The 24,929-nt window shown below is 39.5% G+C and overlaps 1 protein-coding gene across 1 annotated transcript; it reads left to right on the top strand.

Annotated features, from left to right (window-relative positions):
• The first annotated feature begins 13,042 nt into the window (after positions 1 to 13,042).
• On the top strand, positions 13,043 to 24,715 carry LOC115970913. Its single transcript, XM_031090536.1, has 4 exons — positions 13,043 to 13,237; positions 15,662 to 16,009; positions 19,911 to 20,090; positions 23,618 to 24,715. The coding sequence occupies exons 2-4, from the start codon at positions 15,755 to 15,757 to the stop codon at positions 24,269 to 24,271; spliced, it is 1,089 nt and encodes a 362-aa protein (XP_030946396.1). The 5' UTR covers positions 13,043 to 13,237; positions 15,662 to 15,754; the 3' UTR covers positions 24,272 to 24,715.
• Positions 24,716 to 24,929: the final 214 nt, after the last annotated feature.

The raw sequence follows: 24,929 nt of genomic DNA, 5'->3' as shown, positions 1-24,929 counted from the left end.
CATCTTTTCAAAGTATAAATATACTTTAACACAAAAAACTAATAAGTTTTGGGTTCAATTACTATAACATGCATATACATGGATACACGTTGTGGGGGGTTAGGACCTAGAAAATCAGTACTAACCCATTTAGCTGAGGCCCAAGACCGGCCTGAATAGCCAAGGTCAATCCATAAGAGGGAAATGGACCTCAATCTCAGTAGGAGTGAGCTTAGCCCAAAAACACGTGTATTGGATCAAAGAAATTATCGTTCGAGGGAAATCCTATACTGCTTGGCCTAATGCCAATCAATGAGATAATGGGGAACCGACAAAGAATTGACCAAGCTAGGGTTGGTAGCCAAGAGTTGTTAGTGCCTCTGGGGAACCCGTTACCAAATGCTATTTGGTGTCTGGAACAAGTTTCAAGAGAATTCTCAGAATGAATTATGATTCCTTAGGATTCAAATGAAAGTGGAAATGCATGTGAATTGGTGAAACAGTAATAATTAGTACCCCACTAAAGAAATACTGTAAAGGGGAAGGAGGACAGAAAGGAGAGGGAGATATTTTTTTGGCTATTAAAGAAAACATGAGGAAAGACAGAAGGAGGAGAGGGAGAAACACAAAAGAAAGGGATTGTGAGCAACAAGAGAGGAAGAATAACTATGGGAATGCGAGGTTTATAAGTTTAGAGGTTATCAAAAAAATATATATCTTGGACTATCTAGTTGTTGTTTGGAGTCCTATTCGTAAGATTGCTAGAAAGCCTATAAATAAATAAATTGGGAGCCCAAATCCTTCACTTAGTCGTCTAGTAACGGAAGGTTTGGGGTCCACACATGTAAAGATATACAAAAAGATGTATAGTTTAATTCTTGTATATATAATTTAAATACTATTGATAGTCATTCTTATATTTTGTTAACTCTTTAAAAAAGTCTTGTAAGAATACTATTAGATATTGTACGGCCTTGCGATATCCAGACCTATTTGGTCCTCAGGCTTCAACCCGATGATATGGCCTATACCGTCCCTAAGCCTAGGCCTTAAGCCGACTTCAACCCCATTGAAAAAATGATCTTCATCAATTCATACCACGCTACGTCTCCTGGGTCACATCCGGTGACTTGCTTCTCGAACAAGAAAGTGATTGCTCAGTTGTATTTTCTCTCGGTTGCTTAGTAGTGCCTAGGGAGTATCACTGCTGAGCATATCTACTGAAGTGGGGAACCATTTTCAAAGCCACTCTCACAACACCCCACTCCCACCTAACACCCACTTACGATTAATGACATTGGACCTTCCATTGCACTAACCATGAAAATAATCATAGTCTCTTCACTAATTTTGGACTATAAATACAAGAAATTAAAGGAGGAAAAGGTTGTTGAAAGGTTCACAAAGAAGTTGGGAAATGAGAGAGAATAGAACAATCTAGAGGAAGAGGTAATTTTGTTGAGTCTCTGTGTCGAGAAAGACCCAAACTAGGAAACTCAAGCTCACAATACAAATAGATTGTGAGTCCGATTGAGGCCCACCCAATAGCCTCGTTTCTGGCATGCACAATTGGCGCTGTCTATGGGAATCTTCTACAAAGCTGTAGTTCGAGTGAGACTCATGCCCGGCAAAATGTCTAATAGACGATCAGGGAGCCATGCTGAAAGTGATTCAGTAGGGTTTTCTCAAGGATTAACGTGGCGAGAGAGAAGACATAAAAGACGTGAGGATAGGGAGCGTGAGCGAGAGGAGGAAAAGTCTGGCCTCGGAGAAGGGTCATATCAAACACATTGAACAATATCAGGTGCTTCAAAGCACGAGCAATTTAATGAGAGAGATGAGGAGCTGGAGCGGTTATGCGGACTAGTGAGAGATTTGGAGTTAGAGGCGAGAGGTGGGCACCAAAGAAGGGACCGAGATGAACAAGAAAGGAGAGCTGATAGTGGGGGAAACCGATACGGGGCAGAATCCAATTAGTCCGGTTCCCGTTGACGTCGGGATCGTTCCCATTCCCGAGAGTCACGTCGACGCAGGGACCGTTCCCATTCCCAAGAGTCGCGTCGAAACCGGGACTATTCGCGTTCACGCGAGTATGTCGACCGGGGTTCAGACTCCCTAGAGGGGCGACGGCCCCACAATGCCGCTATGGATGCCATGAGTTGCGCCTTGTGCAGAGCCACTTGGTCACCGTTCTCGGACGACATTGAATGGGCCCTAATGTCGAGCAGATTCACACGGCCACCATTTAACTCCTACGATGGGAAAACGGACCCGGTAGAGCACGTCAGTCATTACATCCACATGATGTCTCTACACACACACAATGACGCGCTGATGTGTAAGGTATATCCCTCAAGTCTCGGCCCCATGGCATTGAGATGGTTTAATGGGTTGCGAAAAGGCTCTATTCACAGCTTTGTAGAGTTAATTCAAGAATTCGATGCTCGGTTTGTGATGTGCAGCCGGTGGACGCACTACTATCTATGAAGATGAGGGTCGGAGAAACCCTTCACAGTTATGCCAGTTGGTATTGAGAACTTTACAATGAAATTGGTGGGGGCAACGAGAAAATTACGGCAAGCACTTTTAGGATGGGGCTGCCCGAGGATTCTGAACTACGGGAGTTGTTGACGAAGAGGCCTCCCAAGGATATGAGGCAACTTATAAGGTGTATTGAAGAGTATAAACGCCTTGAAAATGATTGGCTACAAAGTAAGGGCAAGGCCTTGTTATTAAATCGTCCTTGGCAAGGCGTTTTTCCGCCAAGACCCCAAAAGTATTTGAGAATGCAGGAACCGGAGGTACAAATGGGGAAGGTGAACGTGGCATTCAAGGAGCCGGTGCACAAGATCATAGACCGGATAAAAAACGAACCGTTCTTCAAATGGCCGAACAAGATGGGGGGAAACCCATCTCGGAGGAACCAGAACTTGTATTGTACCTATCATAGAGATAAGGGGCATACCACCGAGTATTGCTGGGTATTAAAAGATCATCTAGGGCAGCTGGTGAAAGCAAGGTACTTGAAAGAGTTCGTGGTGGATTATGGGAACCGGGGTGCCGGGCAGGGAGCCCCACAGAGAGGAAATCCTCTCCCACCGCCTCTAGGAGTGATTGAAGTCATCCATGCTACGCCAAAGAGTACGGCAGTGAGTAGGAAGGGGGTACTGACTATTGCACCCAAAGAAAATTACTCGGATGAGCAGCCCCTCGAAAAGAAAATGAGATTTGCTTAGGGACCTCTTGCTTTTGACGATAGCGATCTAAAGGGAAAGATTCAGCCGCACGATGATGCGTTGGTAGTGGTGGCATGAATAAGTGGTTTCCTAGTAAAGAGGGTGATGATAGATCAGGGGAGCGGGGCCGACGTGATGTACCCCGACCTGTTTAAAGGGCTCGGGCTTAGAAGGGAGGACCTTTCAAAATACGATACACCTCAGGTCGGGTTTGATGATAGGGTGGTGATTCCCTAGGGGCAAATCTCCATTCCCGTGAATATGGAAGGTAAGGAGGTTATTGTAATGTTTATTGTGGTAGGCTCGTTTTCTCCTTATACAGCAATCTTGGGAAAGCTGTGGATTCACGCAATGGGGGTTGTCCTGTCCATCGTACATGTGAAGGTTAAATTCCCTATCGAGCATGGCGTTGCTGTAGTGAGAGGAAATCAATAAGTGGCGAGACAATGCCTAGTTGCCATGGTTAATAGGAAGAGTGGGCAAACTAAGAAGAAGGAAATTGCTGATAAGGCCCTTTTATAGCAATTACAGGAGCCCCGAGAAGGAATGGGGGCTGGTTGTGCCAAGGAACCACTCAGAGTTAAGATATTACCGGATGTTGACAGGTATTTCCAAATAGGAGTGAGTTTGAAGGACGAGGATAAGGTGGGAATGTTGTTGTTTCTTATTCAGAATCTTGACGTCTTCACTTGGAGCTCGTATGAGGTGCCCAAGGTGGATCCTGAATTTATAGTCCATAGGCTCAATGTAGATCCGTCGTTTCCTCCCAAGAAGAAGAAACCGAGAAGGTCAGCCAAGGAGCATGTTGAGGCAGTTAAGTTGGAGGTTAAAAGGTTAAGGGAAGCTAGGTTAATAAGAGAGATCTTTTTCCGGAATGGTTAGCCAATACGGTGGTAGTGAAGAAGAAGAATGGTAAATGGATCTATGTAGACTTCACGGATCTGAACCAAGCATGCCTAAAGAATCTGTTCCCTATGTCAAAGATCGATTAGTTGGTAGACGCCACATATGAACACCCGAGGATGAGTTTCTTGGACGCCTTTCAGGGTTATTATCAGATTTCCCTAGCGACCGAGGACTGAGAAAAGACAGCATTCATCTCCCTAGAAGCCAATTATCACTATATTGTGATGCCTTTTGGGCTGAAAAACGCTGGGGTCACGTACCAACGGATAATGTCGAGAATGTTCCAAGATAAAATAGGGCGTACAGTTGAGGTGTACATTGATGACATGGTAGTAAAAAGCAAGCGAGAATTACAGCATGTGGAGGACCTTCAGGACGTGTTTGCAACACTTTGACATCATAGGTTGCGCCTTAATGCTGAGAAGTGTGTTTTCGGGGTGGGGGTTGGTAAATTCCTGGGATATCTGATTACTAATCAGGGAATAGAGGTCAACCCCAACCAGATTGAAGTCGTGAAATGCTTTAAGCCATCGAGCAATCCGAAAGAAGTGCAAGTATTGATTGGGATGCTGGCTGCCCTCAACTGATTTATCTCCAAATTCGTTGACCGCTACCAACCATTCTACCAACTTCTGAAGAAGTGGAAGAGATTCTAGTGGGATGAGGAGTGCGAAAAAGCCTTCTAGGACTTAAAGGAGTATTTAGTGCAGGCACCTATGTTAACAGCCCCGGAGCCCGGGGAGGACTTATTCATGTACCTCTCGGTGTCCGATCACGCTGTAAGTGCCGTACTTTCGGGGGACCGAGGAATGCAGCAACCCATATATTATATCAACAAGACTTTGGTCGATGCCGAGACGAGGTATCTGCCTTTGGAGAAGATGGTGTTGGCATTAATTCATGTCATAAGAAAGCTGCCCCATTACTTTCAGGCTCATACTGTATACGTATTAACCAAATACCCTTTGCAATCATTATTGAAAAGATTTGACTTCACAAGACGGATAGCTAAATGGGGGATCTAGCTTGGAGCCTTTGACATAAGGTATAAGCCAAGGAGTTCGGTGAAGGGGCAGGTGTTGGTTGATTTTGTTGTGGAATTTTCTCCTAGGGACAAAGGGGAAATGTTTTGTCATGTGGAATGCCGTCCATGAAGGGTGTTTGTGGACAGTGCATCAAGCGCCATGGGGGCTGGTGCCAGGATTGTCATAATTACTTCGGAAGGAATATGGTTGGAGCATTCTTTTATATTGAGATTCAGAGCCACCAACAATGAGGCAGAATACGAGGCCTTGCTGGCTGGATTGAGGTCCATATTAGGCATGGTGCTCGGGACATGGAGGTTAATTTAGACTCACGGTTGGTGGTTAGCCAGGTACATGGCAGTTTTGAAGCTCGGGATTCTCAAATGAAAGAGTACTTACAGATGGTAAAGTAGGTTATGGGTAAGTTCTATACGACAAAATTGATCTAAGTGGCACGGGGGCAAAACAGGCATGATGATTCTCTAGCTACGCTAGCTTCAGCAATGACTGAGGATGTTCCTCAGTTAATCAAAGTGGAGCTCATAACGAAACCAAGCATTAATACCGTGACTGATATTGGTGTCGCCGGGGTTGGTGTTACAGTGATTTCAACATCTGGACCATGTTAGATGGACCCGATCATTGACTTCTTGGCTGAGGATTGGGTCTCGGATAATGAAAAAGAGGCTAACAAGGTTCGCCAAATAGCCTCTCGATACTGGTTGTCGGTGGATAGGAAGCTATATCGGAGGTCCTTTGGAGGGTCGTACCTTTTGTGCCTACACCCCGGGAGGGTAAACGAACTCTTGGCCGAGCTACATGATGGGGTGTGTCACAGTCATGTAGGGGGACACTCATTAGCTCACCGGGTAATGACTCAGGGATTTTGGTGGCCATAGATGCAGAAGGATGCTGCTGAATATGTGCATACGTGTGAACGGTGCCAGAAGCATGCCCCCTTAATCCACCAACTAACGGGGCATCTATATCCAATCAACAGCCTTTAGCCATTTGCATAGTAGGGGCTGGATATTCTCGTCCCATTTCCTTAGGCGACAGGCAATCGAAAGTTTGTTTTAGTGGCTGTTGATTACTTCACTAAGTGGGTGGAGGCAGAAGCGTTAGCTAATATTCAGGACGTGGATGTTAAGAAGTTCGTGTGGAAGAATACAGTCACTAGATTTGGAGTGCCCGACTCTCTTATATTTGACAATGGGTTACAGTTTGACAGCAGGGCCTTCCGAGAGTTCTGCAGTGATCTCAGCATCAAGAACATATACTTTACCTCAGTGTATCCCCAAAGCAATGGATAGGTTGAAGCCACTAACAAGACAATTGTGAATGAGTTGAAAAAAAGATTAGACGGTGCAAAAGGTAGGTGGGCTGAAGAGTTGCCCAACGTTCTCTGGGCATACCGAACGACTCCCAGGATATCTACAGGAGAGACTCCATTCTCACTAACGTACGGGGCAGAAACTGTGATACTAGCCGAGGTAAACTTATACAGTGCACGAATTGCAACATTTGCCCCCCCCCTTCCAGAATGAAAGATTAATGGTAGAGCGCTTGGATTTGCTGGAAGAATACCGGGAAGTGGCAACTATAAGGCTAGCTGAATATCAGCAAAAACTTGCCCGAGGCTACAATCGAGATGTAAAGACGAGGGGATTTGGTACTAGGGACCTGGTGTTACGGAAAGCGGTGGGGAACATGAGGGATACAAATGCTGGGAAGTTAGCCCCGACTTGGGAGGGGCCTTATAGGGTCACTACCGTTGCAGGTGTAGGAGCATACTACTTGGAAGATTTAAATGAAAGGCCACTCCTTCGACCATGGAACATGCACAATCAGAAGAAGATTTTATCATTAACTGCTCATGCACGGGGCTGCAAATTAAATGTAATCTTGTATATATGTTTTGTTGATTAATATGAAGGTGATATTTATTTTTACAGGTGCATTTATCCTTAGTGCCGCTAATTCATCTAGAGGCGTTGCCAATCAGTAAATATAAAGAGAGTTATGGAACTGGGATTTTTTTTTTTTTTAAGGACAAAAACCTGCTTCTTGGTTCGATCACTATCACCGAGCAAGTGGAAACCTTACACTAAACTCTTTTAAGGGCAGAAACTTGCTTCTCGGTTCGATCACTATCACCGAGTAGGTGGAAACCTTATACTAAACTCTTTTAAGGGCAGAAACCTGCTTCTCGGTTCGATCACTATCACCGAACAGGTAGAAACCTTATACTAAACTCTTTTAAGGGCAGAAACCTACTTCTCGGTTCGATTACTATCACCGAGCAAGTGGAAACCTTATACTAAACTCTTTTAAGGGCAGAAACCTGCTTCTCGATTCGATCACTATCACCGAGCAGGTGGAAACCTTATACAAAACTCTTTTAAGGGCAGAAAGTTCGATCACTATCACCGAGCAGGTGGAAACCTTATACAAAACTCTTTTAAGGGCAAAAACCTGCTTTTCGGTTCGATCACTATCACCGAGCAGGTGGAAACCTTATACTAAACTCTTTTAAGGGCAGAAACCTGCTTCTCGGTTCGATCACTATCACCGAGCGAGTGGAAACCTTATACTAAACTCTTTTAAGGGCAGAAACCTACTTCTTGGTTTGATCACTATTACCGAGCAGGTGGAAATCTTATACTAAACTCTTTTAAGGGTAGAAACCTACTTCTCAGTTCAATCACTATCATCGAGCAGGTGGAAGCCTTATACTAAACTCTTTTAAGGGAAAAAACTTGCTTCTCGATTTGATCGTTATCACCAAGCAGGTGGAACCTTACACTAAACTCTTCTAATGATAGTAACCTATCTCCCGGTTTGTTCACTATCGTCGAGCAAGTGGAAGCCTTACACAACAGTTTTCTAAGGATGAGAGCCTGCTTTAAAGGCTAAGTCCAGAGACTAGGTTTTCCATAGCCGACATTTCACATAAGAAGATAGGCATATATTAAGCAAAGTTTTGATCGCCAATGAGCTAACTCATTTTCCTTTACAAACCAACTCCAGGCCCCGAGCATGCCCGGATAAGAAGCAAACCATGAGTAAATTACCCGACCATTAGAGGCATGTATACATACTCACAGAAATAGAAGAGTATAATGGAATAGCCTAATATTAAAACATTCATAAACATGACAAGGGCAGTTGTTCAGTAAGTAAACCTTAGTCAAACAGTCAACACATGTAAACGAAACCAATGTCTTGTCACCATTACTTGGTGACCGTAAAAAAAGTTAAACCCGGGAAAAATAATTGTTCTGTCACCACAGCCTAGTGACATAAGCAAATTTGCTAAAAAAAGAAATCATTTAAGTAAAAGAAAGGTAAACAGTAGTAATCCAGTTTGGCAATCAATTCGTGGGGTCGACAGGCTGCACTTGGACCATCTCGAACGGCTGCTGGATCGCGGAGCTGGGCTGGAGCTGAACACCCTCCCCAGGCTGATCATCAGCACGGAGGTTGCTAGTGGCTTCCAGGTCAATTACCTCTACGTGGGAGTCAATTGCCTCCATTAACTCTCTTATGCTTTGGGTCTCCTCCTCGTCAATGGCACCGGGATGGTTCTGCGCAGCCGTAGGAGGGCCCGGGAAAGGGATTTGGTTGGGATTCCTAAGAGGAGAGTCTTTAGGGACCCCTAAAGCTTGCAGTGTTGCCAACCAACCCTCTTCAAAGGCCAGCTTTCAGGCTTCATTGATGACCGGCTCTGCTAAGTTCTCTGCGTCAGCGAATCCCTCGTTATACCACTTATTTTCACAGGCTTCCAAAGTTGCCTTCAAGTCAGCCAACTCCTTGGCTTGTGTAGTATTCAAGCTCACAGCCTCTGCCAGTTTCAGCTCGGTCTTGCCCAGCTTAGCCTCCAATTCTGAAGATCTTTTCTCTGCCAACACCTTGGCCTTCTCGGACACAGCAGCCTTCTTTTCCGCAGTTGTGGCAGCCTTAGTCTTCTCTTTTGCGCTCGCCTCGGCCATGTCTTTCAAAGCCTTCTCCCGGTCGGCATCCTCAACTAGCTCCTTCACCCGTCCATCGAGGATGTGGGTCAATTGGGCAGCCTAGCAAAATAGCAATGATAAGTACAACGACAAGAATAGTATGCGTGTAAAAGTCAGTAAAGAACCGGGGAACAAGTGATTACTGCAATGGTGTGCCACTGCAGCTGCCTGCCCAGCGATTCGTCCATCCCGTCCTCGAACGTGTGCATGTCTTCGGGCAATAGGAGGTCGTGCACCAAACTTTGGGCAACACAACCCCCTTCACCCTTCTCCCACACCCCTACGCTCACGGTTGCGGAAAGGGCTTACCGTCCAACACGAACGAAGTTGCCATGCTGAAGTTGCTCGGGAGGTGGACGCCACATTCATCCCAGTTTGAGCTGCTGGTTCCCGGATGACAATATTTCCCGATGATCGGGAGGAAGTCCTTGTGGGCGCATCTCTCGAGCCGGCGGAGGTTTGTTTTGCCGTGCGTGGTCTCTTTCGAGTGTTGCTAGTAAAAGGAGAAGGAGGAGGGGGAGTTTGATCTTGGCCTTGGAGTGGTTGTTGCTACGCGGTTGGCCGGGCACCAAGCACAAAACGGCTGATTGTCATTGTCCTTCTTGTCACCATGTCGTTACCTTGGTCAGATTCAGTTTCTGAAGAGCTGATTGATTTGACGGCCGCTTTTTCGGCTATCTGAACGGGAGCTTCAGGTTCAACAGGGGCCTCGGGTTCTACAAGGACCTCGGGCTGAACAGGGGCCTTAGGCTGAACCCTCACATGAGTCTGTTCTCGGCGTCGTAAAGATACACGTACAGCTGACTTGTCTCGTATGGGTGCAGGTTCGTCCTAGCAAATGTACCGCGGGCCAAAGTCTTGAGCTTCGCCTATTGTAAGTTTTGGGGGGAGGAAATTCACATGCCGTACATCAATATAAGAGAGAAGGGGACTATCAACTAGCAAAACTTGGCCGAATGCTTGCCAAGTGGAGTACATGGGGTCAACGCCAAGAATTAAGTGGGACGCTTGGAGCTGTCCGTCCCAGCGAACGAAAATTTCTGACCTAAGCACAAAATTTAGGTCTTTCACATGCACCACTTTAAGGTCCGGCTTGAACCATTTACTCTCTGCACGAAAACAACACAAAAACTAGTTAACGATCAGTCAGTCAAAATAGTCAAGTACAATTAAGAAAACACAGATTTACAAACGAGTATATTCAGTACCAACCTACATCACGAGGCAAGAACGGATAGGGGAGCTCGTCGACAAACCAATTGTCGCTCACTCGTACAAACTCGCCAGCCGAGTTCCTATTCGAATCAGGTAGGCATGATATAAGCCGTACCCTCATGTCTCTTGTTTTTAAATAATAGTCTGAAGTAATTTTGCCGCACAAACCATACATAAAATTAATGTTTTGGTGATCTAGTTGCAACCCGAACAACTGGTTCAACCTACTAACGTAACTCACCACTCGGTAAAAATTGGGGGGAAGTTGGTCGAGGCAAAGACCATAAAACCTAATGGTGCTAATGACGAGGGGGTCAATAGTGAACCTAACCCCACCCTCAATGATGGCCATCAAAGGAAAGAATACAATGTTTACATCACGACACCTTTGAATGTTGATATCGCCCTATGACAGTAGGCGATATCAACATCCTCGAGGACGTCGTAAACAGCCCTAAAAGTGGCCAAAGCGGCTTCTGAGGAAAGTAGATGAGAAAAACCCATTTTCTAAGCTAGGATTCCTAGAACTACGATTATGATAGAACAGGAAGAAATAGAAGAAATTGAAGGAAAGGGAGAGGAAACTTACAGCGAGCTCTAAGGAGGAAGAGTTCTGGGCTGGAAGATGGACGCACAAGGAAAGTATGCTCGACAGAGTGAAAGTTTAGAGGATGAGGAATGCAAAAGTAAAGGAGGAACTCAGAGATGGCTATTTATAGGAGCCAAAAGGGGAATAAATGACATTTAATAATTGGAGGGCAGGAAAACCAACGAATCCCCATTTACTGCCACACGTGCCTCTTCGGTTCACGATCCGTCAAATAATGATGGCGGCTGAGCGAACAATCAGACGCAACGCACCTTTTGAGAGCGCATTAATGGGTTCCTCAACCATCCAATATCTACCCGTTGAACTTCTCAGATAGCCATTTGCTCCTTGGATTCCTTGATTCGTCCCTGAGAACCGAGCACAAATCAAAGGGGGGCTAATGTACGGCCTTGCGATATCCAGACCCATTTGGGCCTCGGGCTTCAACCCGATGATATGGCCCATACCGTCCCTAAGCCCAAGCCTTAAGCCAGCTTCAAGCCCATTGAACAAATGATCTTCATCAATTCATACCACGTTATGCCTCCTGGGTCATATCCGGTGACCTGCTTCCCGAACAAGAAAGTGATTGCTTGGTTGTATTGTCTCTTGGTTGCTCGACAGTGCCTAGGGAGTATCACTACCGAGCATATTTACTGAAGTGGGAACCATTTCCAAAGCCACTCTCACCACACCCCACTCCCACCTAACACCCACTTACAATTAACGACATTGGACCTCCCATTGCATTAACCATGAAAATAATCATAGCCTCTTCACTAATTTTGGGCTATAAATACAAGAAGTTAAAGGAGGAAAAGGTTGTTGAAAGGTTCACAAAGAAGTTGGGAAATGAGAGAGAATAGAACGATCTAGAGAAAGAGGTAATTTCGTTGAATCTCTATGTTGAGAACGACCCAAAGTAGGAAACTTAAACCCACAATATAAATAGATTGTGAGTCCGATTGAGGCCCAACCCAATAGCCTCGTTTCTGGTACGCACAGATATAAAATGTAAACTGTCTGTTTTTTTTTTATTACTTCTTAATTTTTGTTATTGTGAAGCACTCTTTTTTTTACTATTCATTTATTCTAGACTCTTTGGTTTTTGTACTCAATAACTCACTTAGATGAATATTTATGATGTGATCCTATATTTGATTCTAAAATTAGGAAATAAAACTCTCTCTAAAAATAAATAATTTAGGACAAATTGCACAAAATTGGACTCTAATTTGGAATTATAATTGGAATTTCTCTAAACTTTACCTATTAATATATATCTATCTATACTATTTTAAAGAGAATTCCCCTCTTTACACTGAACTTTTTTATGATTCAGAAATATTTCTAAATCTTACATTTAATGGAGAAAAAACTTGAGGACAATTCGGTAAAAATATATCTCCAATTCCACTTAAAATGTCTACAAAATAGAACACTCTCCTACTAATTCATATTTTAAAAACAAACTAATCTAATTTTTTTTTAAATGATGACACTAGACTAAAAAAATGTCTCATTGCATGCGCAAAAAATAAAAAAAGAATTATGGTACTAAACTAAAAAAAAATCTCATCGCACACGCAAAGCGCTTGTGATGAAACTAGTACTATTTACAAGAAGATTCTAATATTTGGATTGAACTTTTTTGTAGTTTAGAAATACTTTTAAACCTTAGGTTTAACAAGAAAAAAACTAAAGAACAACTTAGTAAAAAAATATATATATATCTCAAACTCCATTTAAAATACCTGTAAAATAGGACATTCTTCTAATTATACACGTTATAAAAAAAAAAAAAAATTAAAAATGATGACATTAGACAAAAAAAAAATGTGTTGCACCTAATAAAAAATAAACACATATGGACCCAAGTTTCCGTCGAGTTGAAGTGGATTTTGAAATTTGAATGTAGACTGGGTCACTCTCGGTCGGGCCACAGCAGTCAGCAGTCGGCAGTCGGCAGTCAGCAGTCAGTGCTGTTGTGGTGATACAAGGTGATTACACGTGGAAAATTAAATTAAAAGTTTTTGAATACACTAACAAATAAATAAATTCTATCCCCCAAAAAAAAAAAAAGACAGCCAGTTTCGTTAATCCTTAGTCTAACGTGTCAGTCATGGCGATAGTGTTGCTGCCACCTCTGCACCTCATAACTGCTTCATCTCCGTACCCATTATAGTATCAACACGCCCACTCTCTCTCTCTTTGTGCTAAAATCTCAGAACCTGGTTTCTGCTTTAGCCCAGTCGGCAGTCGCTTTTTGTTTTGGTAAGTACTTCTTGTCTTTTTCTCTCAATTGGGTTTTGTTTTGTCTCATTTATTTGGGTCCTTTCACATCCCTGTTGGGCTGTGACGGTTACATGGTGGCTCTTTTACAAATTGTATGGAGTTTCGGGGTTTCTAATGCGTCAGGGACTTCTGGGTTTCGGCTGTTTAATTTGTCTATGCTTTCACATGACATTTTACTAGTTTGAGCTAAAGTGAAACCATGATGTTTTTTTTTTTCTTTTTTCTTTTTTGGAGGATAATTTGATAGTTATAATGGGAGGATTTGAGCCCTTGATGTTTTTATTGGAAACACTAGGAGTTGCTTACCAGTTGGGCTACAAGCTCTTGGCAAACCCAGGATGCTTACTTTAATTGCTATTTGCATCACGAAATATTATGCCTTAGTTTGTTTTTTAAGCTAATGTTTGAACTTTTAAGAGTGAACTTCCCTTTTGTGGAAGCTAGAATTATGGCAGGATTCGAATCAAGTCCTCCTCATTTGATCATAGGAGATTTTACTAGTTAAACTAATGGTCCATTTAGATTGAGAGAGAGGGAGCGTAGAGTATAGGGTAGATTTGGCCCAAAATCAACCTATTTTTAGTTAACTCTACTCTTCTCCTCTCCACTCTCCCTCCTTCCCCCTCAATTCAAACAAGCCCCAAGTGAAACCTCCCTTCTTCCCCCTCAATCCAAACAGGCCCTAAGTGAAACCTAAGATGCTTGCTTTTATTGCCATGGATTAGGAAATATTATTCCATAATTTGTTTTTAAAGATAATTTTGAACTATTAGATTAAACTTCCCTTTTGTGGAAGCAAGAACTGTCTAGGAATGAGGCAGGATTGGGTGCCTTCTTGATTCATGTACTCATCTAATTCCTTAGTTTTTAGAGAAATGGCAAAATGATGTAACATCATATTCTATTATTCTTCCCCTGTCCAATGGGAAGTCCTGAAAATGTGAAATGCTGTTTTATATGGATAATTAGTTCTTTTGATGAAAGCGTGCCCTATTCCATTATTTCCTCTATCTAAAAAATGAGACAATAAATTGCCACTAAGCTTGATTATTTGTATCATTGTTTAAGGAGCAATGCTAGGATACTACAAATTTTAGGAAAATTATTAGGTGCTCACGGAGCACGGTGACGTGGTGCTCCTCCTCATATTCATGGTGGATCCTGCCATGAATTTAATTAGTGAGATCCATTAGTGAGATCTGCTATGAATGTGAGAGGAGGGAGCGTCACGTCACTGTGCTCTAGGAACACCTAATAATTATTCCAAATATTAGCACATAACATTTAAAAACTCAGGTGTCACTGGTCACAAAAAGTAATTCTAATATTCATTTATTATGTTGTTGGTGTCCATTAATCACATTTGTTGCCACATCGGTTCTAAAGGTTATGTTGTAAAATTTATAGTATCTTTAACATTTTTCTTGTTTAAGTTTTAGCCAGAAAGACAGTTGTAGCCCTACTTCACTGTTATTCTCAATTAATGATTACTATTGTAGATTCTCAACAAATTTCATCTTTCAGTTTCTACTTAATGCATGCTGTTTTAGTTAATTGTAAAATTTCTTTTGTGTTCCAATTCCTTTAGAAAAATGCTATGTTCATAACACTTTTACAACAAGCCCTAAGCGATAGGTTATTATTGGCGGTTATTGGTGGCAAAAAAGTAATTTCAGTGGTGAGTTTAAATTAGAATCAATCACAACTTACCACCTATGATTTGTTGTAGTGTTATGAAAATTTTGTAGACGTAGCACTTCTCATTCCTTTTGCAGCTAGAGTAATAATTTGGGCAGGTGTAAGGTTAAATTTTACTTATCCCTGCACATTTGGCATGGCTAGTAGAAATTATTCATTGACTGGTTATCAGATAAATAAAATAAAAAGAAAAAACCTGAAAAACTGAAAACAAAAGAGATTGCTGCTTTAAGTTTGATACGGACTAAAAGCTATTGCTTTAAACTTTATCAACGAAAATCATTCATGGGGGTAAATTTTAGGGAACAACATTGTATTCAATTGATAAGTAAAAAAAAAAAATTAGAGGCTGTGTTAATAAAAATTTCCTCCTAATTTGTTCAGATGTTTACTGCAGTTCAGCATGTCTTGATTCTTTTGACTTCCTCTGTGATTGCTACTTGCACTATCATTCTTTCATTGTTTTATATTAGTATAACACCACTAACAACAATAACCAAGTCTCAAAATTTTTGGGGTTAGTTATAGATCCATAACGGCCCATTCAGGGTAGGTCACATGTATTCTTATTTGCCATTTTGTTTTGTCTAAAGTCATACACTTTGTTACTTCCTTAATTGACACATCCTTTTTGATTACTTCTACTGATGTTATTTTTGGTACTTGTTTTATGTTAGTATATTAATTTTTTTTTTTTCCTTGAAGGGATTCATTAATATCCTGGATATTGGGACTTGAATACTTTGCTACAACTTTATCCAACCTGTTAACATGTAGTTCAGCAGGAAAGGCATCAATATGACGGATTTGATGGCATTGTTTTCTGAGTTAATGACTACCATAGTAATTTTGGTGACAAGGCCTTTCTCTCTATTCAAATTAGCATGCTTGTTTGGCATGAAGACTGTTATCATTTTTATTCGCACTTGGATAGAGTTGGTAAGGGCTGCAATTTGCTCCCATTTGAATCTGTTCTGGAGAATCACGATGATGACAGTTGCTCTTATATCTCTGCCTGTACGAATTTTGAATGCCTTACAGAATGAGAGGCAGGTCAGTATTATATCTGCTTAGTGATTTTTACTCTCATGCTTTCTGATTTCTGGAAATGGGCTTGTGCTTTTCTTCTGGATTCCCTTTTGTTGGAATTAAGCACACAATGGCACATTGAGCAATGATAAAATATTGTGGGTCAGCAGAATCAGCATGCTGGCAGCCTACTGTAGTAGGCATGTGCTAAAACCAAATCATCAGCAGTTGGTCATTTGTCTATTGACTTAACCAAGTTACTATAATTTTCCAATTCTTTTTATTTTTTCATACTTTTCTACTAAAAGTCCATGTGAATAAGTACTATGGTTGACAAGAAATTTAATCAAATGAGAGATGTGACATTTTTTGTTTTTCCTTTTCCACTAATGATCCATTTGATGAGAGGCCAATGAGTTCCAGCTCAACTGGCACCTCCTCCTCTATATGTTTTAGGCAAAGGGTGAGATCATGGGTTCAAGAGCCATCAATAAAAAAAATAGATCCATTTGATGAGAGACGTGATGCATTTTTTCCCCCACTAATGAGTTTATATGATTCAGAAGGCTAGAACATTTAGCAGTATCCCAATTTCAGTTAAGCACTAGCTTGTGGCTTGTAAAATGTTTGGGTTTTGCAATTTTTGTCTATTATGTGTGTGCTTTATATGAGATTTTTTTTTTGTTTCTTTCAAAATACCCTTCTCTACCTTTTGAAACACCAGTATACCATGTACAAAATATAGTGTCTTGATTTTATTCAGTAAATTGATCGATATATTTTGTAATCTATTTAATAGACTCTAGATTAAATACATTAATTTTTATCGACAAACTATCAAAACATTAGTTTCAGTTTCTTTTTGCTAATATTTACCGTGGTCCATAATTTATAAATTTTTTTTTTATATTCATTAATGGTAAATTGATTTTTGGTGGAGAAGGGTGGACGAAGTGGAGAAGGATGGAGTGATCGGAGAGGATGCAAATCATATGATTGAAGTAGGGTTGAATGAAGTGGAGAAGCGCATCAAAATATTGTGTATTTATAGAATTCCTATTAAGCTCAAAGATAAATTCTTATAAGACTACTATAAGATTAGTTGTGCTCATCTTGGGCTATTAATAAGCAACATCTTTATAAAATGAGCATAGCTAAAATAAGAAGTTAAATGAATAAGTGGGAATAAAAAAAAATATATATATATATATATATATGTGAAAAGAAAAAATTCACTTAAAGATTGGGGTGATTCTTTTAATGAGAAGAAAATGATGCATGGAGAGTAGCCAAATTATTTCAAATTTTATTATTTAAATTTTTTTTTTTTACTTAATTGAGATACTTGATCTCATATTTGAATTCTTGAAAGTTTCAAGTGTGAGTTGATTTAAGTTGATGGAATGAAAAAAAAGGTAGAGGAAGACCAAAAATAAAATTAGTAATAGTGCAAAAGGACATGTCATTTAAGGAGGTGATGGAGTGCGTTAGAAGTACGTGGTTAAATGATTAAACTTACCATATCTTAATAGTTTAAGCTTTTAGGGCAATCGATAATTTAATATGGTATCAGAGTAGGAGATCCTGAGTTCAATTTCTGTCTCCTCCACTTTACCTCCCATTTAAAATCTCATGTGTTGGGCCTCACCTATTAAAAGGAAGTTTGAGCCCACACATGAAGGGAGTGTTAGAACTATGTGATTAAATGATTGAATTTACCATGTTCCAATAGCTTAAGTTTTTGGGACAATCATCGTTAATTTAATAGAGAGTATGATTTTGGGTGCGATAGAATGGCAAGAAAGAATGGTATGATTAACCTTATTAGTTTGTTGAGGATCTATAGCTAACCCTAAAGTTTTTGACCAAGGCTTAGTTGTTGTTGCCATTATGTAGCTAGATGCACACTAATAAATCAATTAGGTTGCTGAACATTGTTGGATTTGCTTGATATCATTTCAATATTTTGAATACTAAGCCTTTTGCTCTAGCTCAAATGGCACCTCCCTCAATTGTTAAGCGAGGTGAAGGATGAGGTCGTGGTTCAAGAATCAACTAGTGCATGTGTTATTACGATAAAAAATGATTTTAATCCTAAGAGACTTTAATACCTTATCTTGTAAATAAATTATATCAACTTAGCATTTATATATGTGAAAGTTAAAAATTTAATAACATTGAGTCTAATGATTGATGGAACGATATATTAGACATAAGATGAAAATGATGGCTTGCAAGAAAAAAGAATAGGAAAGGAAAAGCCCATTATTGGTGCCAATTAAATGATGAAAATTATATCCTCTCTTGAGATGCGAGCAAAACTGATGAGATGTGAATTAAGCATCAAGTGAGACAATCTCTAACTTGGTAATTGAAGAAGGATGAATGACAAGGATATGTGCAAGTGTAAATCTTGAAATGTTATCAACTGAATGTGTCCAGGCAGTAATGTGTGTATAGTAAGTTATCAACTGAAATTCTTGAATAGGTAAACTTCAACACCAATCCTTTCACACTTTTTTTTTTTTTCATGAATTAGATTAGAGTTTAAAATTAAAAGAAATGGCCTTGGGAGTCCATTTTATAGCTGTGGCCTTGCATTCCTGAAAAAAGTTGGACTGTATTCTGTGGCTTATAGGCTCTACAAACACCCGAATTATATGCATCTGTGACATGCAAAGAAAGAGTTGTGCCACAATAAAATAATTAGTCCTAGAGTGTTTTATGTTAGATACTCAACTAAATCCTCTAGCAGGTTGACTTTTTTAATAAGGCAATACCTTATTTCTAGAATTACGGTTTGATCTTATCTGAGCAATATCATTAGAAAACATGTTTTGAATTAGATTACAGATATTATGTAATTATGAAATAATCCAAGGATAATATTCTTAGGTCTGATCCCTTTTGAAGGGAATTTTTCAAGACTACAATGAGTGGATATTTAAGTGCTTGAGAATGCTCTCTAGATTGATTTGGACCGGGAATGTACCAATTGCTTATGATCTTTACAATCGCTATATTTAGTGGAAATTACAACAATAATGGAATTGAATGGATACATTATAAAGGAATGGAATGGAATATGGTGAACTTTTTATAGGGGGTGTCTTTAGATGCAACGAGATTGGCTGATTAAGTTAGCAAGACCTTTCCATTGTCAATCCTTTGCTTGTTTGCTTTATCATTGGTATGTCTGCTTTGGGAATTTATTGAAAAAAGAAATGGAAAAGGAAAGAAATATAATATTTTACAAGTATAACTTTTACCTTCTATTATACTTTTCAAAATAGGGAATTAATATTTCACTAATATACCCTTCACCTTTTATTACACTTTAGAAAAGGGAGTCAATATTTCACCTCCATTTTATTAAAGTAATGCGTGTGCCTGTTCCTCCTACTATTGGGAGGAATGTCGATTAGGAAATGGAGTGGAATACACATTCCATTGAAGCCATTCCATTCATTCCTACTGAACTCTCACATAAGGGAATAGATGGACTATCCTTTAAAGATCTTTTTTTTATTCCATTCCTCTCTCATTCTAAATGGACCGTAATTTTGATTGACTTGGAAAATCCAAATGATTGAATTACAAAAATACTCATCACTAGGAAATGAAGTAAAATACTCATCACTAGAATTGACTTTTAAACAAGACTAAATTAAAATAAAATTTTTTTCATGCTTCCCGTAGCAAGCGGTTAATTGGATTTATGTGCCACCTAAAGTCTAAGATGAAGGATTAAATTGTACTATGCCTGCTTTGGCTTTTGATGAGGTGCATCTCCAACCTTTGAAATTTTCACCTTAAGCCAATCTGTCAGAAAGTCTACAATAAAAAATATTCCACATTTTTCAATGCTTGAATTTTTTGTCTCCAAATATATTTTAGATATGAAGATGGTTGTTGGTCTGTGCAGCTCGAACTGTATCTGCATGACATGCAGATTGACTTGGAGAATCTTCTGTGGGATAATAAGAAATTACAAGAACATGTTCAAACAGCCATTAAAGAACGTAAAATGATGGAGTTGATATTAGAAGAGCTCGAAGAGGAACACGACAAGGCCATTGCCAAAATTGAACGGTTAGAGGGTGAGGTACAGATCTTTCACTGTTGAGTGTTTGAGCAATTTTACTTACTTTCTGGCTCTGTTGGGAATGTAAATATTTTCTGTAAATGTCCCAACTTCATCTCAGGTTTACAATAATAACTTTCTATCTTGATCTGAAATCAATCTGTTATGGCCATGCATGTGAGGCTTCCATGTATGCTATGATACAACTTAATAAAATTCTTTATTTTCAAAAAGGAAAAATTTAAAACAAACTGTTAAATTTTAATAAAAAGTGTCGTCTTTTGAAAGTGTCAACTTTTACCATGGAGCGGTATCCTCTGAATCTTCTTCCATTGATCACTTATTCAGAATCTACAATTTATATTTCTCTGTTAAATAATGTCATTGTAATGGAAGTTTTTTTTTTATTTTCAAAAGATTGAATAGTCTCCAACTAAGTAGCGCATTTGGTGCATATTATCTGCCTCCTGCCTCCCTACTGCAATGACCTGCACCCTCCATATTCCACTACCCACCGCCACCGCAAGGTTTCTACTTTCAATGACCCTTCCTCATAACTACCAAGTGATTAATGCCACCCAAAATTCATCCCCTCAGACAGAGAATTCTTTCCACGGTAACAGGATATGGAGACTTGAAAACTATAACTCAAGCTAAAATGATCTGTACAGTGGTTGCAAGGGATGGAAAAGGACTGTTATTATGGGTTGGTCCAAATACTAGAGCGGAGATCCAAATGGGTCAAGCCAGGGAATGATGAGGAATTAAAAAGTGGGTTTGCGTTAATTCAATTAAGAATGGGGGTGTTGACCTAAGACCATATCCGAAAGGAAAAAAATACATGTCAAGCTGAGCTAGTTTGGGAGTGGGACTAAGTGATGCCTCTTGATGCAATGAAGGGAATACCTTGGGAGCCTCAAGTTTGGCATTGATGAGATGAGAGAAGTTGACTACAAAACTTATGGTGAATATGTTTGACTGATGTTCTGTTGGGTCAATGAGTTAATGTAGGGAGGGTGCCAGAGGTAGAACTGGAGACTTTGAGGAGGCTTTAGTGACGGAACATAGGTGTGGGAGCCCAATCTTCTTTGATTGGTCAAGCTAGGGAGGTGCCAGAGGTAGAAGTGGGTTGCATAAGGGGTTAGAGAAAGGCCGATCTTGATATGTTGGCAATATAAGACTCTCTGGAACTCCACAAGCCAACCAATCTAGGGTGTAGTGGATATGCCATTAATATTTGACTGGTTTGCAACCTCTGGTGGGGTTGATGCACTGAACTCTGGGTCAGTGCTGAATGGTGAAATGGTCTTTCATGAAGTGGAATTGGGGTCTAGCTCCAAGCATCCTCCTAGATCTTTATAGTTACCCCAGCTGCCACCATTTAACAGAAAACTTTAGAATTTAGATTTAGTAATTCCCTTCCAATTATAAGAAGCATGGGAGTTAGGAGATTAAAGAGCAGTTTGCGCATATATATATATATATATATATAATATGCATGTGTGCGCTTGCATATGTGCCCTTAAATCAATAAAATGATGATTGATGGTTGACATGCTTGATGCTTCCATTGATTTTGTGTCCACATATATATTATTTTGTACAATACTTGACATAACTACATTAGGTTGTTGTCAATGGTATATGGATGGAACGAGTTATATTCACCTTTTCAAAAGAAGAATTAGATAAGTTGCATTTTGATTGGGGTTGAGTTGTGGATTATAGAATGGCTCAGGCCACATGATTCAGATTGATAGACGATTGATACCATAGATCAATGGATTAAAGAGACACACTCTGCTCTGAAAGGATTTACACCAATATCCAATATAAAATGGTTTCAGGACCCAAGTTTTGTGCATTATTGTTGTTGATCTCAGCCATTTGATTTTGCTCAATTCTGTTTCAATACCCAAGAAAATGTAGGTTGACCTCCAAAATATGACAAGTTTTCAGTGTTACGTTATTCACAAGTATAATATTGTGGGAGATGTAATTTTTATGCCAAATATGGATGTATGAGAATATGATCACATAGTTATGTGCTGAAAAAAAAGGTTATAAATACTTTCACATGCTCTATAACTTTTAGGATGTGTGAATTGATATCGTGTTAGAGTGAGAAATTAGTTACCGAAATCTGGTAAGGTAGATGGTCCAAAGTCATTATATTCAACACAAAAAAGTTGTCATGAAGCAAAAGAATGCTGTCTGGAATTGAAGCAGGGTAAGAGATGCAAATCCAGACTACTATTTTTAGCTCTGGAAATCTGAATTAAGCTCAGATAAATTGGGGAATCCCAGTCTCTTTTGTTGTCCATCTCCAGAGTTTCTTGAGGATTCTTTGATATTTCTCATATTCTTTCGTCCTTTACTGAGAAACAGTTTCATAGGAAGAGGGACACAGAGGATTTCGAAAGGGAAATTTCTCACTCAAAGATAGGATTTCAAAAAGTCCAGAATACAAACACTTTTCTTGAAACATGAATTTTGTATACATGTCATTTATCTGAATGAGAGGATGAGTTTCTGGATGTTTTATACTCTTTATCTTTTAGTGATTGATTAACTTTAGCAGTATTATAAGAGATATATAATGATTTATATAATTTTAACTTTAGAATCCTTTTGGTCTATTTAGCTTTTTGGGTGCAATTTACAGATTTTGACAGAGGAATCACATTGACTTACAATTCTAAACTGAAGTGTGTCAATTGCAAATTTTAGTATATGAGGGGCCAAAATTATAGTGACCCAAAACTAAAGAGGGACCACAAGGTATTTTATTGTAGATTTTATCACAGTTAATACTTATAGCCACAATACATGCTATAATAGGAGTTCTTTAGATCATTAGCCTGCTTCTGAGTTATAGCTGTACCCTAGTAGTGGTATTTTAACTGGTTTAAACTTCAAACTATATGATTATAATTTGCCTCTACATTTTAGCTCATCTTCCCATCATAACTTTAGGATAAAGCAACAGTAATAAGAGGATGAAAGTCACTGGAAATAAACCTTTGTATGATCAAAGACAGATATCTGTGCTGGAGATGATATTCTTAATTATCAAATTCTTAAAAGGTTTTGATTATAGGAGTTGTCATCAGTATCATACTTTAAATTGGGAAGAAATCCTGAAATATACTTAACTTGCTTTGAGTTTAAGATGACACAAGACGAAATATATCCAGACACAGAAGTACGATAGTTTCACATGCCTTGAATGTGTTATAAATTTATTATTTATTTCTTTCCTAGTAGTCTTCCTATTACTCCATCTTTTTTCGTTGCTCATCTATTTCATTTTGGAATGTCCTTGAATATGGCTTGCTTGGAAAAGTCAATGGACACTGCAACTTACCTTTTACTTTATTTGAAAATTCAATATCCCCATTTTATTAGTCTTATTTGAGTTTAAACCCAGAGGTTGTATATTTGGAAATTTGAATTTTCTTATTTTAGAGTTAATTCATTTAAATGTTTTTTTTTTTAATGTAAGCTGGTTATATTCTTTACTGACCCTTGTGGTTTGTTCTCCACAGTTTCAGCATATGAAGAATGAGAATCTTTGGCTGAAAGAAATTCAGGGTAAGGGAGATTGGAGTATTAGAAGTCCAGATGACAAGGGCAATGGCCAAAACACTAGCGTTTCTGACAATTATGGAATTCCCTATGGGATCTCATCGTTGAAATCCAGTTATAATGCAAGTGGTATCTTTCTCCAGGATCTAACGATGCCGAAAGACACTTGGGGGGACGAGAGCAAAAGAAAAACGGACATTATCAATTTCTTAAAAAACAGATCAAAATCTAGTGAAATCATCGCAAGACATTCGGATACAAATGAAGTTCTTGACCAACGCAGGGAGGTTGCACTATCACAAAGTCTTTTCAGTGCAGTATTATCGCTTTTGGTTGGAATGATTGTGTGGGAAGCTGGAGACCCTTGCATGCCCCTTGTAGTGGCTCTTTTCACAGTAGTTGGAATGTCCTTGAAGAGTGTAGTTCAGTTTTTCTTCACCATTAAGAACAAACCTGCTTCGGATGCAGCTGCTCTCTTAAGCTTCAACTTGTTCATACTTGGCATGCTGACCTACCCAGCATTGCCAAGAGTTGCTACATTGTTGGCTCCACTGGCTTTAAGGTTTGTGGACCAAACAGTGAGCTGGTTTTGGTCTCTCATTCCCACAGCTTGAAAATGCTCGGCTCTTTACTTTTCATGTACATGTATCATAGATCTCGAGTTTGTTTAAAGCAGTAATACTCTTTATAGCTTGTACAGTACAGGTTGTTTATTGGTCCTTTTCTGTTATTGTCTAGCATGAATGAACTTCTGTAATAAATTTCTTTTAACCTTCATTTTCCGAGGTTGCTTGATGATCATTTATATTGGTAGTTTTTGGTTTTTAATTTGTTTGCATCCCTTCATCTCAATATATTTTGCAAGACAGTAATGTTACTGACGTAACATTTTTCACAATAAATTTCATAATTGTTCATGTGGTTTAATTGTGAGTGACTGTGAGTAGTGGTGGTGGTGGTGGTGGAGGACAATACACTTATGAACATATCACTTTTTTTCCTACCACTTATAGTCAACCATTTTAATCAATTGTGAAAAAAATTGTGTGCATAAGTCAATGTCTTGGCATATACTCAAAAGGGGTCGTTAATCCTATTTTTTCAGCTGTGTACCTATAGGTGCCTAGATAGACCATTAAATGGCACTTCACTTGAGGACGTGTTACTGCTTTAGAGGCTTTCTTTTAATCCTTATGAGAAGGTGAGAGCTGGTGCAACTTTTCATGGTATGAGATGGAGTGGTTGTGAATTTGTGATCAACAAGCCATATTT

This window comes from Quercus lobata, chromosome 12 (genome assembly GCF_001633185.2).
Source record: "Quercus lobata isolate SW786 chromosome 12, ValleyOak3.0 Primary Assembly, whole genome shotgun sequence".
In the NCBI taxonomy this organism is placed as follows: Eukaryota; Viridiplantae; Streptophyta; class Magnoliopsida; order Fagales; family Fagaceae; genus Quercus; species Quercus lobata.
The sequence above is the reverse complement of the archived record's forward strand: the minus strand, read 5'-3'. Positions and strand labels throughout refer to the sequence as shown.